The 17,596-nt window shown below is 51.6% G+C and overlaps 2 protein-coding genes across 8 annotated transcripts in view; one reads left to right on the top strand and one right to left on the bottom strand.

Annotated features, from left to right (window-relative positions):
- Window positions 1–9,596, top strand: part of Carhsp1 (calcium regulated heat stable protein 1) — a 20,058-nt gene extending 10,462 nt beyond the window's left edge. For 2 of the 5 annotated variants that reach the window (XM_031362190.1, XM_031362181.1), the window contains exons 2-4: window positions 5,754–5,921; window positions 6,456–6,578; window positions 9,183–9,596. In XM_031362190.1, coding sequence (XP_031218050.1) covers window positions 5,761–5,921; window positions 6,456–6,578; window positions 9,183–9,345 — 447 coding nt within the window. In that variant the 5' untranslated portion in view covers window positions 5,754–5,760 and the 3' untranslated portion in view covers window positions 9,346–9,596. Of the gene's footprint in view, window positions 1–3,429; window positions 3,597–3,679; window positions 3,808–5,753; window positions 5,922–6,455; window positions 6,579–9,182 lie in introns of those variants that run through there. The other 3 variants (XM_031362175.1, XM_031362168.1, XM_031362196.1) reach the window with 3 other exon arrangements.
- The window catches only part of Pmm2 (phosphomannomutase 2), a 25,993-nt gene continuing 12,197 nt past the window's right edge, over window positions 3,801–17,596 (bottom strand). Inside the window, exons 8-9 of one of the 3 annotated variants that reach the window (XM_031362153.1) lie at window positions 14,892–15,031; window positions 13,103–14,138 (exon numbers count right to left, since the gene is read on the bottom strand). In XM_031362153.1, the coding sequence (XP_031218013.1) occupies window positions 14,930–15,031 (102 nt within the window). In that variant the 3' untranslated portion in view covers window positions 13,103–14,138; window positions 14,892–14,929. Of the gene's footprint in view, window positions 4,045–10,523; window positions 12,391–13,102; window positions 14,139–14,891; window positions 15,032–17,596 lie in introns of those variants that run through there. The other 2 variants (XM_031362162.1, XM_031362158.1) reach the window with 2 other exon arrangements.

The following is a 17,596-nucleotide window of genomic DNA, read 5'->3' as shown; positions in this document are numbered from 1 at the left end:
TCTTCTCAGAACAATGGAGCAGCAGCATGTGGCTGACAGAGGCTGGCTAGCCTGGCTGCTATGAGCCTCAGCCTTACCCCGCTAGCCCCCTCACCCCTCCTACCCTGTGCCTTCCAGGATCCCTGTGTCCGGTTTAGCGGATCAGTCTTAATCTTCCTTGGCTGTGGGTTCTCTTCCGCTAGTCTGGCGGGGTTAGGGGTGAAGATGAACCTTGAAATCTCATGGAGCCCTGGCCCAGTGCCCTTTGTATGTGCTGGGTGGGTGACTATGTCCATCTCCGTCCTCCAGACGGCTTGCTTCTTGGGAGCAGGGTATTTTAGCAGCAGCTGTCCCTCTGGGAGTCCCTTAGAAAGTCAGACTTGGGGGCTCGTGGGAGCCATTCAGTGCCAGAGCCACAGATCCTGGCTTCCCAGCACCAGAAAGCAGCCCTGATCCTTTCCCAACTAAGCAAAGCCATGCTAACTCCACCCACATCTGTGGAGTTGGAGTTCACTTTTTGGCCATTGGCCAGAGATTCCTGGGGGCACTAAAGTGTGAGAAGCTCCAGCTGCTGAATCTGTTGTCGTTTTCTTCATGTGCTAGGGAAATGGTGAAGTGTCTGCCTTTCAGGCTAGCAGGAAGGGAATTCTCATATCTGGTGCCTATGAAGCCCCATGACTGCAGAAAAAGCACTGGCTTCTCCCTCCATGGCAGTCTCTGATGTTTTAGCCCTTTGCCTGAGTGTGACCTGAGTCTTTAACCCACTCACCAGTGGCCAGGCTCTGGGCTGGGAAGTGTCCCAGGCCAGTGCTAGCAGTAGCCACAAGCCCTTGCAGTATTCTAGATACCCCAGTGTGCAGAACAAGCCTCAAGAGGTTGCCCAAGAAGGAAGCCTCCAGCCTTCTCAAGCTCTTGCTTCTCCACCCTTCATTTTCCTGCCATTGAGGGGCTAGAAAGCAGACTTCTTTCACTGATGTGTAAATGGCTTCCAGCATGTCTAGGTTACCCTGGTAAGCACTTCACTCCCTACCTCAAAAGATCCACCTGTAATTCCAGTTCCAGAGAGGCTGAGGCTGGGGCATTACCAAGAGTGTGAGGCCAGCTTGGGTTATGCAGTGTTAAGACAGTTTCCAAAATGGAAAAGGAGGGAGGAGTAGACATGTTGGAAACTGGGGGCTTTAAGGCACAGAACGTGCTGGGCCTGACAAGTTGGTCCACAGAAAGTAGCACTGAATTTTGGGGCAGGCTAGAGAGGGTGGGGAGGCCAGACTGGTGTCCATTTGAGCTCCCAGAATCTTCCAGGGTTCACTAAAAGGCCTGTGGAAAATTCCCAGGCCCCCTTTGCCACATTTCTCAGAATAGGAGTCTGACATGACCTCTGGTGGACAGTCAGAGTGGAGTGGGTGTGGCATTCTGCCCTCCAGACCCCGGTTGTCTGGCACAGGGGTACATTTCTTACCCTGTGGTGTGTTGTGTCATGTCCCGTCCCCCCCCCCCCCCCCCCAGTGAGCATTAGAAGGCCCCCAGGTCTCTTGCTGTACCTGAGGGTGCTTTTGGGCATGATGTCCACAGCTGAGGATGGGGGTCAGTTTGCAGAGTGCCTGCCTAGGATTCAGGAATTCCTAGATGGCATCCAGCTGGGCTACATGAGACTGTCTCAATAACAGAGGTGTAACAGAGGGGCCAGGTGTTGAGGGGAAGCCAGGCCTTATTTCCTCATCCAAAGTTCATGCACACAGTGACAAGCCTGTGCACACACAGCTGTGTGTGCTCTGCCCCCTCCTCCCCATATATATAGCCACTTGGTCATACACTTATAAGCATATCACCCCACATAATTATGCATATGTGTGTTCATGTGGTCATGTATGTAAATATGTCTCCACATACCCATGCATGTGCACATTACATATTCACATACAGAAAAACACACATGTGTACCTAGTCTGGTAGTCATGACATCATCTTGGGCATTTCATTTGATCAGAATTTGTCTCAGGCAGAGAGGCTCACTAGGGTCTGTCTTATCCCGAGCCCCTGCGGGCAAGAGCCACAGTCCCATCTTGATCTCCCAATGGAGCACCATGGAAGATGGGCGGTGCCTTTTCCAGGCAGAGGGGTGGAGCTACAGGCTATAGACTGTCGCTGAGGCTGTGCCCTGGTGTGTGCAGGGCCAGAGAGGCCTCCTGGATAGCCCTACCCCAACCCCAGCTGGACTTGTCCCCTTTCCTCCCTTTCCTGACCAGCTGGGGTGGGCTGGCTCTGACAAGCCAGTTTCCTTTCAGTGCTGGAGTAGCTAGTTTGAGGAGCAGAACAGCTTTGTGGATCTCCCAGCTCCTACCCCCACCTCAGGGGCTTCATTTCTGGGTTTCAGGTTCTTCCATGGTCTAGTCAGTGTGTGTGTGTGTGTCACTCGGCACATGCCACGGGTCCCCAAGACCTTTGCTTGTGCCCAGCCCAGGCCATCCAGGGACCCTTGTGTTGCCCTCAGTCCAAGGGCCTTTCCAAGGAAGAGGCTTCAGGGAGCTTGAGTGGAGAGTGAGGGGGTCCTGTCTGGAGCCTTTTCCCTCAGCTTGGAGCAGGGCATGAGAAGGGTGTGAGCAGACAGGCAGAAGGTGCAAAGAAGGGATGATGACTGCCATGGTGATGCAACTTGGTTCCTGGCCTGGCCCTGCCCCCTGAACCTTACTTCCTGCTCCTACTGGGCTCCCACAGACTCCATACAGGCCTGGAACCACAGAAGGCTCTCTCCAGTGTTAGGCCTTTCCACACCCTGCTGTCTAAACCCATTCCTTTTTGAGATGGTCTCTGTAGCCTAGGCTAGCCCAGACTTTACTGTTCCTAGTCCAGGCTGGTCCAGAGGATTCTTTAGTTTCAGCTTCCAAAGCGCTCACATTACAGGCAAGCACCAACACCCCCGACTTCTGTTTTTCAAATGTCTGCATGATTCTCATAGTCCAGGTCCGTCTGGCACTCCCATCTCATTACTCATCGTCCCTTTTGTCAGTGGTCCTTTTGGCAATCTGTGACCCCACCACCTGTGGCACTTTGATTTACCCATTTATCCTCTGGTTTCAAGTTCTGACCCGTTTGTTGAGTGACTTTGTGATTGCAGTTTACAGCAATAATCATAGCTAGTTTTGTTGCTTGCCTATTGTGGGCAGAGTTGTACCCTCAGTGCTTGTACGTTTTGCTTCATCTAATGTTAGGATTTATGTGAAGCTGAAACAATTTCCATTTCTCAGATACAGAAACTGAGGCCCTGAGAGGTTGAGTCACTTAATGATCACTTAGCTAGCAGGTTCGGGAAGATATGAACTGTCCCCGGCTGAGGTTGGGGGAGGGGAGGACAGGCAGGGAGACTGTTTAGAAGGGGAAGTTCTTTCATGCTGATGTCATCTGGTCCCCATGGTCTCATCCTGCTGTCATGGGAGGATGGGTGGGGCCCACTCTCCCTCTCTGGGCCAACCTTCTTCCCAGAACTCCTGGCATTGGAACATTCTAGGACTCTATGACCTGTGCTGGAGACCTGACGGCCAGGCCAGCAGCCAGGACCTCTTCAAGGTGGGGGCTTCTCTGAATTTGTGGTCATGCCTGGCTGGGGCCAGAGCTAAGAGGTCAGTAGTAGCCATGTCACTTCTGGAAGGCTGGCCAGTGACACCTCTCCAGCCAGGCAGGACTGAGTCCCCAGAAAGGGGCTGGGCATACAGAGGACCAGTCTCAATCTCTGGGGAGAGAGGCACCCTTGCACAGCTCCTGCCCCCAAGCCGGAGGACTCCAGGTGGAGGGTTGGAGCCTGAAGCAAGTGGGCCTTGCTGGGCAGTGCAGGTGAAAACTCAGCCCTGGGGCCATAGAGTTACTATAAGTGGGAAGAAGCTGGCCCTGAGCTAGGACCAGGGTGTGGAGAGCTGAGGGGGTTGGGGGTGTATCTCAGTTGGTGGAGTGCTTGGCTAGTGTGCACAGAGCCCTGGGTTCAATTCCCAGCCCCACATAAACTGAACATGGCAGTATACAGCTGTAATCCTCGCACTTGGAGATCGAAGCCTGTGTGGGCTACAGGAGACCCTGAAAACAAAACAAAACAAAACAAAACAAAAACATCAAACCAGTAGCTGCACTGTTTAGAAGATAGCCACAGGGCCACACAAACCTGCTCAGGCCTGTTCCTGTCCCTGGCTTCCTTGGCTCTGTCCTCCCATCTACATCAGAAAGCAGATGTAAAGGGACACTTGACTCTGGGCCCAGAAAGGGGAAAGGACTTACCCAAGGTCTGACCCTTGAGCCAAGGACAAGGTCTCACCCTGTCCCGGGGTCTTTTGTGAACAATGCCCGCTTCCCAAATTATCCTTTTTTGACTTTTCTGTTGGTCTCACTGTAGACCAAGCTGCCTTGGGCTCATAGCAGTCCCTTGGCCTCAGCCCATCCCACTCCTGAGTGCTGGCCTGTAAGAGCCACTGCCTTTGTCTGACTGAATCCTTGCCTCTGAGGAGTTGCTGAGAGAAGTGTCCCACCCTGTCCCTCACAGCAGGGAGTGGTACCTGGGGCTAGGTGTGAGTTTGCAGGGAGTGCTTCTCCCCTGGGGACCTTTAGTGGTGACCCACCTGGCACTAAGCTCAGGTCAGCCCCTCAGAGATCCTATTCTGGGCTGTGACCCAGAATAAGGGAGGATTCATCTGTGCTCTTAATATTGAAGTCCTGGCTGAGGTACGGCCCTCCTTCTCACAGTATTTACTGATGTCCTAAGCATGCCAAGGTCTGTTTTGGGGACAGAGAGGTGCTAATGTAGGGAATGACCTGGCGTGTGTGTGTGTGTGTGTGTGTGTGTGTGTGTGTGTGTGTGTGCGTGTGTGCGCGCGCGCGCGCGCGTGTGTGTGTGTGTGTGTGTGTGTGTGTGTGTGTGTGTGTGTGTGTACTTGAGCACGAGAGGCCCCAGAATAACCCCAGTTGTTGTTCTCCCAGGTTTATTTATTTTGAGGCAGAATCTCTCTCTAGGACCTGGGGTTCTTTGACTAGTAGGCTAGCCTGGGTGGCCAACCAGCCCTAGAGAAGCCACCTGCCTCCAACCTTCCCAGTGCTGGGATTACAAGTGCATACCACCATCTTAGCCTTAAAAAAAAAAACATTGTTAGCTGGGCTATGGTGGCGCACGCCTTTAATCCCAGCACTTGGAAGGCTGAGGCAGGCAGATCTGGGAGTTCGAGGCCAGCCTGGTCTACGGAGTGAGTTCTAAGACAGCCAGGGAAACACAGAGAAACCCTGTCTCCAAAAACAAAACAAAAAAAGTTTTATTTTTATTCTTGTTTAACTGCACATATGTGGTCTGTGTGGGTTTGTGCATGTGAGTTGGGGGTAAGCCAGAAGAGGGCATCATATGCCCTGGAGCTGGAATTGCAGGTGGTGGGAACTGCCCGGTCTGCATTCCGGATACTGAACTCAGGTCCTCTTCAAGAGCAGTGAGGACAGCTGATCCTCTCTCCAGCCCCACACTAGGCTTTTCTATTATACATGGATTTTGAGGATCAAACACAGGTTCTCCTGCTTGTGTGACAAGTATTTTACTGACGGGGCTATCACCCCAGCACATGACCTGGCATTTTGTTTCACAATGGAGATGGAGGGAGGCTGGTAGGTGCCATGGGAGCCCAGTGCTGGCACCTGAGCCAAGGTGTTTCTACAGATAAGGTGACTGACCTGGAGTGAGCCTCTAGGAGTCTCAGTATGTGCCCTGTCTAATCATCTGAGGCAGGACCCTGAGAGACCCCTTCTCTCTGTAGGTCAGCCATGTCATCTGAGCCTCCCCCGCCGCCACTGCAGCCCCCCACGCATCAGACTTCTGTAGGGCTATTGGATACTCCTCGTGCCCGGGATCGCTCTCCATCCCCGCTGCGGGGCAATGTGGTCCCTAGCCCTCTGCCTACCCGCCGGACAAGGACCTTCTCAGCGTAAGTCTCAGGCTGGCCAAACACAGTTCCCCAAATGGGGCTACTACCAGATCTAGCAGGATCTACTCCGAGATACTAGACAGAAGGAGTACTAGTGAGAAAAGAGGAGGGTGCCTTTAAAACTCAGGGTGCCAGCCTTGCCACCCGTGGGAACTGGCCTGTTTGCAGTGTTAAGTTTTTGGACGTCCGTCAAAGAAGCCTTTTTCCATGAGACCTTGGGGGAGGGGTTAGGAAGGAGGGGGATGGGATGAGAAACAGGACAGTGATAGTGTCAGGGTGGCCACTGGCAGGTGGAGAATTTAGGACCGAGGGGTGTTGCTAAGGTAGCTAGCTCCAGTTTCCAGATGCACAAACAGACCTGAGCAAACCGTGCCATGGCCGCCCAGTCATTTCTACTGCGTGAATGGCTCCCGGGATTGAACACAAAGCCTGTGTGTGTGACTGTTCATGGTGGCCCCCAGCCAGGCCTTCCTGGGACAGCTGGGAGAGTAGCTCCAGGGGACCGATGGGTGTCCTCTTGCATTTTCCTCTCAGGACGGTGCGGGCTTCGCAGGGCCCTGTCTACAAAGGAGTCTGTAAGTGCTTCTGCCGCTCCAAGGGCCATGGCTTCATCACCCCAGCTGATGGTGGGCCTGATATCTTCCTGCACATCTCTGAGTGAGTTCACTGTTGCATATCTGGAGGGTTGGGGTGGGAGCAGAGGGGAGCTGTTGTGGCCTATGCTACATGGGACAGTGTAATGGACAGTGCTGGGCAGGAGAATGTGCACGGGGTGAGTGAGGTTGGGCAGCAGTCCCTGTGTGACAGAGACTGGGCATGTGTATGAATTGAGTAAGGTCTTAGGTGTATGTCTACCACAGATGGTAGGGATAAGATGAGGACAGTTGTGCCTGGCATGTTTAAGTGGGTCTGAGTGCCCAGTGCCTGACCTGTGGCGAGGGTGTCCCTGGGATGGGGGTGTGTGTTGGCCTCCTTAGAGGAGGGGCCTGGTGAGGCTGGGGGCTGTTTCTTTTGCTCCAGGAAGGAAGCTCAGGGCTGGGCCCTTTCTCCTGCCACTTGCTCACTGAGGCTCTTCCTTCCTGTCTGAAAGCCTGCAGGAGTCTGCTGCTGCTGCTGCTGGTGGTGGTGGCGGTGGCGGTGGTGGCGGTGGTGGTGGTGGTGGTGAGGCACAAGGGCCTCAGCAGCCCCTTCCCTATTTGGCTTCTTAGCAGCGTTTGAGTTTCCCAGGAGCCCCAACTAGACTACCTCTACCAGACCTCCTCCTTTGGCCCAAGCACCCAGCCTACCCTGACTTCATTTTGGTTGAAACGGGGGACTGAGTCACATGCTGGACAAACCTCCTACCAGTGACTGACACCCTGGCCATGTGTCCAGTCTCACTCTGCCAGTGGCAGGCAGAGTCCTTCCCAGAAGTCCCCACCAAGTCTGAAACTACAGTTGGAAAGAAGGGTGGTGGTCTGGAAGTTCTAGCCCACTCTCCTTTGCCACCCCAGCATGCTTATATACCAGGTCTGTTTAAAAGGCTGGGCATGTGCTGTATGCATCGTAATCCCAGCACACAGAAGGCAGAGGTAGGAGGGTTGGTCAAAGTTTGAGGCCAGCCTGGTTCACACATTGAATTTCAGGCCAGCAAGGGCCACATAATAATAAAACTCTTGTCTCAAAGAATAAAACAGCTGGGCGGACGCCTTTAATCTCAGCACTTGGGAGGCAGAGGCAGGCGGATTTCTGAGTTCGAGGCCAGCCTGGTCTACAGAGTGAGTTCCAGGACAGCCAGGGCTAAACAGAGAAATCTTGTCTTGAAAAACCAAAACCAAAACCAAACCAAAAAAGAATAAAACAAAATCAAATACCCCTAGCTAGCACAGAGCTGAGACAGACAGTTGCTGGATGCATGTTACATGTGTATGAATGCATGCATGGGTTTGTAAATGTCCAGACAGCCTCTTTCTAGGAAGGGTGCCAGTGATCTGGAAGCACACACAGTACAATATGATAAGTAATTAGTGAGGGAGCACAGGGCGGGGTGAGCATGTGTGAGGGGCGCGTGTGCGTGATGGAGATGCTGTGAGCCGCCTGGAGTCCATTGTTGAAACTAGACTATGGGAAGCTTCCTGGTCTACATCAGAGAGGGGAATGTGACTGCTCTGAGATTCTATCATCACAAGAAGGCAGGTCCAGGGAATGTTGGCTGGCCCTGGTGCTCAGGGTCACCAGGGCCCTTATTGTGAGACATGATCCACTTCCCACCCCCACCCCTTTGATCTTGCTTGAGCCCCTTTGTACTCTTTGAGACAGGATCTCACTGAAGTGGTCACATTTGCCCACACTGGTCTTCATCTCTCTGTAGGCCAGGTAGACCTTGAACTTGCAGTCTCCTGTCTCAGTTTCCCAAGTAGCTGAGATTACAAGCCTATGCCACCAGGCTTGAAGGCTCACTAGGTGGAAAAGTAGAGGCCAAAGAGAGGGAGTCCTGGGACCAAGGGCAGTGTGTAGAGGCAGCCAAGGAAATCTCTGAGTTTGAGTCTCCAGCATTTCCAACCACGGGCTCAGTTCTGATACTCGAACATCCAGGGCAGCTGGGATGTCATTCAGTCCCAGACAGGAGCCACTGGGGCCATGACACAAGCTGGCAGAAGGGCAAGGAGGCACTTGTTTCTAGAAGGACTTTGAGTACAGGGAAGATGGAGTCTGTCCTGGTGTCCTGGGGGACTTGTTTTCTCTGTGCAGTGACTGCTCTGTGTGTGTGTGTGTGTGTGTGTGTGTGTGTGATGAAGATCGACACCCACTTGGGTGTCTTCCTCTATCATTCTCCACCTTTAGTTATTTTCTTCAAATTTTGTGAGTATTTGCCTGCACACCTGTAAGCACCTCATGCATGCCTGCTGTCTGTGGAGGCCAGAATGAGGGCATTGGGATCCTCGGGAACGGAAATTATAGGTGGTTGTGAGCTGCCACATGGGTGCTGGGAACTGGATCCAGGTCTTCTGCAGGAGCAAACACCATGACTCCAGTGCCATCCCCACCTTATTTGATGAGACGGTCTCTCACTGAACATGGACTAACTAATCTGCTAGTCAGTCTGGCTGGCCAGCCAGCACTGCAGGTTCTCCTGCACTGGGCAAGTCCACTCCACCACAGCCATGTTTTACATGGGTCCTGGGGGTCCAAACTCAGCTAGCCATGCTTGCAAGGTAGGCACATACTGGCCTGAGCTAACACCTCAGCCCTGACGACCGACTGCTCTTTTCTCTCCTGCAGTGTGGAAGGGGAGTATGTTCCGGTGGAAGGCGACGAGGTCACCTATAAGATGTGCTCTATCCCGCCCAAGAACGAGAAACTGCAGGCTGTAGAGGTGGTCATCACCCACCTGGCACCAGGAACCAAGCATGAGACCTGGTCCGGGCATGTCATCAGCAACTAGGGACCTGCAAGAACCCCTCCCTTCTCCTGGGCTTGAGAGAGACTTTGGGGAAAGGGGGAGCAGGACCATCCTGGATATAACATTCTACCACACAAGATGGGGGCCTCAAGGCGGGCATGGCCCCTTTCAAGCATTTCCTGGAGGGAAGGAGTTGCGGGCAGGCAAGGGGTGCTCTCAGCCACCAGCACTGCCTCCAGCCATTGCAACAAGCTCTCACTGTCTGAAAAAGCATTAAAAGCATTTGAAAAGGAGAGGCACCTTCGGAGGCTGAGTGGAGAGGGTGCAGTCTCAGCCTGAGGCACCCGGGTTGGCCAGACATGCTATTTTCCCAAATGCCCCCCTTCAGATCAAGCCCATAAGGACTATTCCTGAAACTAGAAACAGAAATCCTCAGATCTATTTGGCTCCCTGAGGGATGTCACCAGCCCTATGAGACTTTCCATGACCCAATACCCTAACTAGGGACCAGGTCAGTCCAGCCTCAGCCTGGCTGGTTGGGGAGTTAGCTTATGTATGTGGGGAGCTTCCCAGGGGACTTTGCCTCTTGGTGCCTTTGCAGCAGGTGTGTCTCCACCTTCTGGGAAAGACTAACGCTTAGGATCTCAGCCCTAGCATAGTAGCCTAGGGCTGGGCACTGACCCCACTCCTGAGAAGGCTGGTCTTTCCCACCTGCCTCTAGGGATAAGGCAACCTCCATGTAGCATTAAAAGCCTATCATTAAAATAGTGCTGAAGGTGGCTGTGGGAAGGGGACGGTAGTGCTTTGTTTAAAAACAGAATCCAGGCTACTGCTGCATGCCTGTAATCTCTGCACTCGGCAGGCTGAAACAGCATCCTAGGCCAGCCTAGGCTACAATCAGTGTCTCAAAACAAGAGCTGGGGATATAGCTCAGTGGTAATGAATGCTTTGCTCAGCCCAGTGTGTGCAGGGGTCTCCGTCCCACTGCTAGCAGAAACCCTAGGATGTTGACACTGATCCACAGAAGAGAGGCAGCTTGCTTTCTGATGGCCTTGTAAGGTTAGTTGAAGGAGAAATACCTCTGATAGAAAGCAAAGGTATATTCTTTAAAACAGGCCTAATAAATGCCCAAGGATCTTCTTTCCCTCTTCCCAGGGCTTTGGGAGCCCAGAGCCCTGGAAATGCCAACAGCACAGAGCTACAATGGAGCCTCTGCCTGCTTTGTTTCTTTTTTTTTTGGGTGTGTGTGTGGTTGCCTGGGGTTGGGGGGTGGGGTAGGCAGGCTCCTGCTGTATAGCCCCAAACTCTTGCACCTTTCATGCTTTGGCTTCCTATTTGCTGGGGTCACAGGTGTGCCTTTGTTCCCTGCTGAATTTCTTCTTTCATAGTTCAAACTCCACAGAGCCTCTGTTTGCCCCTGCCTGCAACACTGGAGATGTGTTTCTAATGAACTGATCCCTAGACTTTTTGGTGGTTGACTTTACTTGTGATTCAAAAATAGAAGTAGTTGGGAAATGGGTGTCTCCCTGACTAATACAACGGGTTTTGAAATGTAGGTGAGAACTCACTTGTCAGAACAGGGATGCAAATTCTACGGTGGTGACTTCACTGAGGACTGTACCCATCCTAAAGGTAACAAAGGCTGTGGCTTTCAGACATGGGGTCAGTGACATGGCTCAGTTGGTAAAGTGTTTGAAGAATGAGCTGGATCCTCAGAAAAAGCTAGATGTGGTGGTGCACACTTAGCCGTCCCAGAACTGGGAGGCTGAACCAGTGGATGCCTAGGGTTGGCCATCTAGCCAACCTAGCCTATTTGGCGAATTTGAGGTCAGAGAACCTACTTTTGTCTTTTTTCTTTTTTAAAGTGCCTAGCACCTAGGAAACAAATGAAAACAGGTCGTCTTCTGGTTTCTACATGCATGAAGACAATATGTGGATGCACATATTGTTAGGGTCTTGTGCAGCTGGCTCCCCACCACCACCCAGTGTGACTGTCTTTGTTGTTGAGCTATACTGATGTCCCTCACACCAGGCCTGGCTTACTGCCCAGAGGTTCTCTTGTGGTCAAGGAACAGAAGTCCAAACCCATATTTGCCATGACCTAGGAAGGCTCCCGGAGACTGACAACCTTCTCTGTCATCCCGTTGTTTGTAGTGATCAATACAGCTTTGCTTTCTCTCTGGGATGGTTAGACTTTGGGCGGCACAGTTGACCTAATGAGCCCTGCTCCTCACTGAGCTGACAACCCAGTTCTGCTGGCAGGATGGCCTCTGGATTCTTCTGCCCCCACAGAACCCTTTGTAAAGAGCTTTTCTTGTATGGTCAGGTCACTTCAGCCTGTAGACTTAATCAGAACTGCAAGGTGTTGGAAAAGACCGCCTCTGTTCAGGCAGAGTGTCAACCTGTAGATAAGGAAGGACCCCAGGACCCAGTGCTAGAGACTGTATAGGAAACAGAATAGACTCCCAATCCAGACGTTTGAGCCCATAAACCAACTCTTTCTCAATAAAGTTTGTTTTGTGCAAGATGAGGTGACTGTAAAGGGTATGTGTCCTAGATATACCTGTGTGAATGTGTGTGTGTGTGTGGGGGGTGATCTGGGAGGTTAGGGTGCCCACCACTCTGCAGTGTGTTCTAACTGATGAGGTCCCTTCATTATCCAACACAGGAAAGCTGAGCTCTGGAACAGAGCTTGTTAATGTGGATTGTAGGCAAATGCCCTGTGGTGGCACATGGGATGTAGGTAAATGTGAGAAGGGTCTTGGGGTTTCTGCTGCGGATGTCTGAAGGGGGCCTTGAGGCTCACCAGGGACCATGTGGGGGAGATGGAGAGGAGGCTGCCCCTCATATAGGTCCTGTGGCTCAGAAGGGCAACAGTGAGGCCAGCTTCCTTGGAGCAGGGGAATGGCAGGTTGCTGATTGGGTAATGAGAGCCCAGGGTGGGGTGGCTTTACCAAGGGATGGGGCTTATAACTAGCCCATCATACCTGTTCAGGGAAAGGCCAAACAAGATGAGTTGATCACATTAAATCAGCCCTGACTTTCTCCAAGTTGCCTGGTGTGCTGTTGATGGTAGGTGTGTCTAGCCTGGGGTAAGGAAGAGGACAGTGATTCAGCACTGCACATGCCTAGAAACTAACACAATGACTTTGCTCCTTAGTTCCTCTGTCTTCCCACCAACATGGCTGGGATACCTAGGGTCATGCAGAGTGTCTACATGGGAACCAAATATTTTGTTAAATTTCCTGTTAGCTCAGGCTTTCTTGGGGCTTCCTAAAAGATGGGCAGCTAGTGCAGGATTGACAGCCTCGTGCACAGCCCTGCGATGCTTAGGTGCAGCCTCTGTTTGCTTTTTGTGATGTAGTCTTTATCCAACTTTCTGTTTTTGTTTTTTCAAGTCCTTTGCAATCCCTACCTGGTAGGACTGCACTCTTTTTTTTTTTTAAGATTTATTTATTTATTATATGTAAGTACACTGTAGCTGTCTTCAGACACTCCAGAAGAGGGTGCCAGATGTCCTTATGGATGGTTGTGAGTCACCATGTGGTTGCTGGGATTGTGAACTTATGACCTCTTAACCGCTGAGCCATCTCACCAGCCCCCAGGACTGCACTCTTGCCTGATAGGCCAGAGCTGGCTTTGAGCCACAGCTGCCTGATAGGCCAGAGCTGGCGTTGAGCCACAGCTGCCTGATAGGCCAGAGCTTGCTTTGAGCCACAGCTGTCTAGCAGAAGTAGTCTTTGGACCAGGCAGCCACACCTGCCCCAGCAGCAATATCACACATGTATGACTTAGCCACTATCATGCAATGCCTGGAGAGCAGAGGCCCTTTATTAGGTGGGAGACTTGAATAAAGACAGTGGGGCAGGGGGTCTGTGACAGCCACTCTAGGAACTGGCAAGGCCTGGAGTCCACTTGGCAGTGGGAGGCAGCACACCTACAGGTAGAACACAGCCTCTGGGCTGGCTGGGAACTGCTATAGCCAGGACAGCTAGGGGCTCCAGCATTACCAGAACAGAGGGGGGAAAGCTCTCAGAACTCAAGTTCTCTGCAAACCTGGGGTAGACACCCATTTGGCAGTGAGGGTTAAAGGATCAGACTGAGATCGAGGAATGGTGCCATCGCTTCAGTGTTTCATAGCACTACCATAAAACCCAGGCGTGCCACAGGGTGAGGTCCTGGCCCTCTCCTGTGGGGGGTGGACAGAGGTGAAGGGGCCAGCAGCAGGTGCCAGTGTGGGCAGCCAAGGGTAGGGCAGTGGAAACACACGGTGGCTGGAGGCAGGAAAGGGCAGCAGAGGCTCCTGAGGAGGAGCCAGGCTGCAGAACCGTTTACTGGGGACTGGAAAGCTGCCTGGGAAGTGTTCTTGGAAGGCTGTCCCTAAGGTTCTGGAGGAGGCATGTACACTTCTAAGAGGCTGGAGAGAGCTCCTGCTGCTGTGGCCTCAGGAACTGGGTCTGTTACCCAGGTTGTCGGCGTGGGGGTTAGAGGGCTGCAGATGAGGCTCTGCTTTGCTGGGTCCTCTGTCCTCCCCTCCTGGGCTGACAGGAGAGCAGTCTGGCTTTAAGATGTAGCAAATAGAGATGGCCAGGCCAATGGAGGTGCAAACGTGGGATCAGTTGTTACTTGGCCAGCTGTGTCTCAGGCAGGCCAACAGTGGTCTGCAGCTCACAGACGGAAGCTGGCTTGAAAACAGAAGCATTAACCCTTTGGCGTTATGTCATGCCCCAGCCTCCACCACAGATTGCAGACAGAGCATATCACAGAAGTCTTCAGATCTATCCCAGATGGGTAACTCTGGATGGCTTGCCTTTTTCATCATCGGGCGCCCCTGTCTGGTGGTAAGATATGGGTGTGAACACTGAGAGTTGTAGGTTTTCATTAACCCTTGGCTGGTGTTGGTACATGTAATCTGCATTTGGAAAGCAGAGGCAGAAGACCCTGAGCTTAAGGCCCACCTGGTCCACACAGCAGGTTCTGGGGCAGCCACAGCTACACAGTGAGAGCATGTATCAAAATAGAATCTCCCCTAAAACCCACACCTTAAATTCCCCAAAGGAGAAGGGACCTAGGCCCATTCTTGTTTTTCTTGTATCGTATCATCATATGATACAGGAAAATTTCCAAGCAGCATGTATCTTCTCAGCTAGGTCTTAGCGCATGGGTGGGGAGAAGGGACAGGTACAAGTTACTTCTGTCTCTGAGGTCCCTAAGTTGTAGGCTGGGATCCATGCGAGGCAAGTGTCCCCAACCCAGCGCCACCTATCTTTTTGTTTTGTTTGAGACATAGTCTCATTCTGTACCTCAGGCTGGCCTCAAACCTGTGGCAATGCTCCTGCCTCAGCTTCCTGAGCACAGATTACACACATGAGCCACCACACTGAGCCCCAGTCATTTCTGATAAATCTTTCCCTTGGGGCTGTTGCTGGTACTGGATGAAGGTGCAGCCTAATTGGTAAGCCCAGTGACTGACCTCTAGCCCCTGTGTGATTGACTGGACTCATTAAGAGCAGCTTGGCTAGAGTTTGGGCCATGTGCATGTGTGGAGAGACTTCAGCTCTGGCCCTGTGACCCCTGACCCCAGTGACCTTTCAGTGTTGTTGGCCAGGACTGCATTCCTCTGGTGTTAAGGGAAGAGCTCCTCACAGATCCTGCGTGTGTCTTCGGGTGCTGTCACTGTGTAGCCTACCGTTCTGGGATCTGTGAAGATCTCATGGTCATTGCCACCCTGCAGAGAAACACAACAGAAGCAGTGGGATAGGCTTTGTCCTGGTCCATGGCTACTGCAACCCTGACACTCCTAGCTTAGCGAGGTTTCTCCAATTAATCTTTCTTGGTTTCCAAGGCTGACATTTTAGTCACAATGAGCAAGCTGTCTAACCTTGTGAACTGCAATCGAGCTCAGAAAAGGTAATTATGCTCACGAACGTCATCAGGCCACCTTTGTGAAGATCTGTCTAAGGCTTGTTTTTCTAGTGAAGAACACAGTAAATGATAGTATCTCACAGCTATCAATTTGTCTTTGTGCCCACATTTCTTCTGCAAGTCACAGGAGTGTTGGTGGGTAGGAAGCCTAGAGTGGGGCTGCTTATGTCCTGTGACAATGAACATGGGATGGCCACTGGCCACATAGGACAACTGAGCACTTGAAATGTGGCCAGTAAGAGAGGAGAACTGAATTGAGTTTATTCAATGGTGTGGTATATATGTTTATGCATGTACATGCAGAGGCTGACTGTCTTTCTCAGTTGGTCTCCATCTTATTAGACAGAGTCTTTCACTGAACCAGCTAGATTAGCTGGCCAGAGAGTCCTAGGATCTACCTGCCTCTGCCTCCCCAGTGCTGGGATTATAAACACCATGATGCCAGGCTTTTTACTTGGTTGCTGGGTATCTGTGGAAACTATGTGACCATACACCATGTCCCCAGCTTTGAGCTTACTCTATCATCATGAGCACCAGCAGCAGCATCTTGAGGAAGTTAGGCTACACAGCCAGGCTGGCCTCAGATTTAAGACCTCTGCTTTAGCCTCCCTAGGGCTGGGATTACAGGTACAGGCTACCATCATGTGACTTTAATAAAATTGAAATGGCTCAGTAACAGTATCGGAGCAGACAGGAAGAAAGAAGGCAGGGTGGGGACTACAAAGTAGGCAGCACTCTTAGTGGGCCCAGCAGCAGGTAGAGGCTAGATCAGCACAGGGGTCTCAAAGGAAGTCACACTTAGGTAAGTAAGCACAGGGTCTCTGTAGAGAACACACCGAAGGCACTTGGAAGCATCTACTGCAAAACACAGAGGGTATGGAGGGACGGGACTGAAATAATGGTGCAGCCTTCATATCCCGCCTCAGCTGTTGCCATCTGAGTGTCAGTTGCCAAACCAACCCATCTTACTCCTTTCAAAACTGGAAAGAGTAAGAGTTACTGCCCTAAACTTGCAATCAGCCTGGATTCGAAGAACAGCAAACTGTCCCTGTTGAATCATCCCTAGAGTGGTGAGTACCCGTTGTGAGGCTGTGCCTGGAGCACCCCTCTCCTGAAAACCTGTCTATCCCATCATGCAGAGCTTCAGCGGAAGGTGGCTGCACCTTCCCTTCTGCAGACCTCCTCCTCTCCCCCATCTCATCAACAACTCTACTTCTTTTGAGCAGGAAAAAGGCTTTTAACTGACAAAGCTCAGCTATAAACCAGAAAAACCGCAAAACAGAACAAGCTGCCTGTGTGTGTATGTGGGTGTGCGTGCACATGTTCAAGAGAGTGAGAAAGTGAAAGAGAGAGAGAAAGAGAAGACAGAGAGAGAGAGGGGTGGGGGTGTATATGAGGAATACAAGACAGAGTCCTACTTAGCTCAGGTTGACCTTGAACATGTAATTCTCTAGTCTCTGCCTCCCAAGTGTTAGGATTATAGGAATATACCACCACACCTGGTTTCACTCAATAAAAACACAAATGAAAGCATGGTAATGCAAGAGTTAAACCGAGCAGCAAACCTTCCAAGTCCCATGAGCTTCATTCCATTCTCTTCTGCAAAGTCCCAGCAAGGCTTCTAGATGCATTCCCACACCACACGGGGCTGGGTCCTGATTATAGAGAAGCCTGCTGTGTGGCCATTCTGGGAAGGTGGCTGAGTCTACCCTCAGAACAAGGCTGCTCTGCTTCAGAGCTGGCTGGCTTGAAGCACTGTCACAGCTGCCTTGGACTAGGACTATTATCTGGTCAGAGCTAGGTTTTTGTGAAGAACTCGACACATCTAAGCAGACACAGGCATCTATGTGGAGGCTGATCCCCAGCTATTCAGATGACCAGTTCCCCAAAGAAACAAACTCGCATGCTGTCCTACCTGAGAAGACCGGGACAGCCAGGGCGCTGTGACACAGAAACACTAGGTGCCATCAGAAGGCCTCTGCTGAGTGTCTAGGGCTTGCCTGCTGTGGCTGGACTGCAGTCTGCCTAATGGACGGACGCTGCCACTGCCCTTCTCTCTGGGGAATTCACTCATGGCTCAGTACTGAGAAGGGGTGAGGGACACAAAGGAAGCTTCCAGAGATTCTTTAGATCCAGAGCATAATTTCATTAGCTTAATTTTAAAGACAACTTTAAGTCTGATGTGACTCTTTGAAGGTCTACGTTCAAAGTGTTTTGAATCCAATGAAATCAACAAAGGTTTGATCATAACCCATCATTAAGAAGGTTAAGGAAATAAATAAATAAACAAATAAATATGTAAACCCCCAGATGGATAACCAGGACTACACTAAGAAACCCTGTCTTAGAAGAAAAAAAAAAAAAAAAA

The sequence above is a fragment of the Mastomys coucha genome, unplaced genomic scaffold (assembly GCF_008632895.1).
Source record: "Mastomys coucha isolate ucsf_1 unplaced genomic scaffold, UCSF_Mcou_1 pScaffold12, whole genome shotgun sequence".
Lineage (NCBI taxonomy): Eukaryota > Metazoa > Chordata > Mammalia > Rodentia > Muridae > Mastomys > Mastomys coucha.
This window is presented reverse-complemented; position numbering and strand designations above follow the sequence as displayed.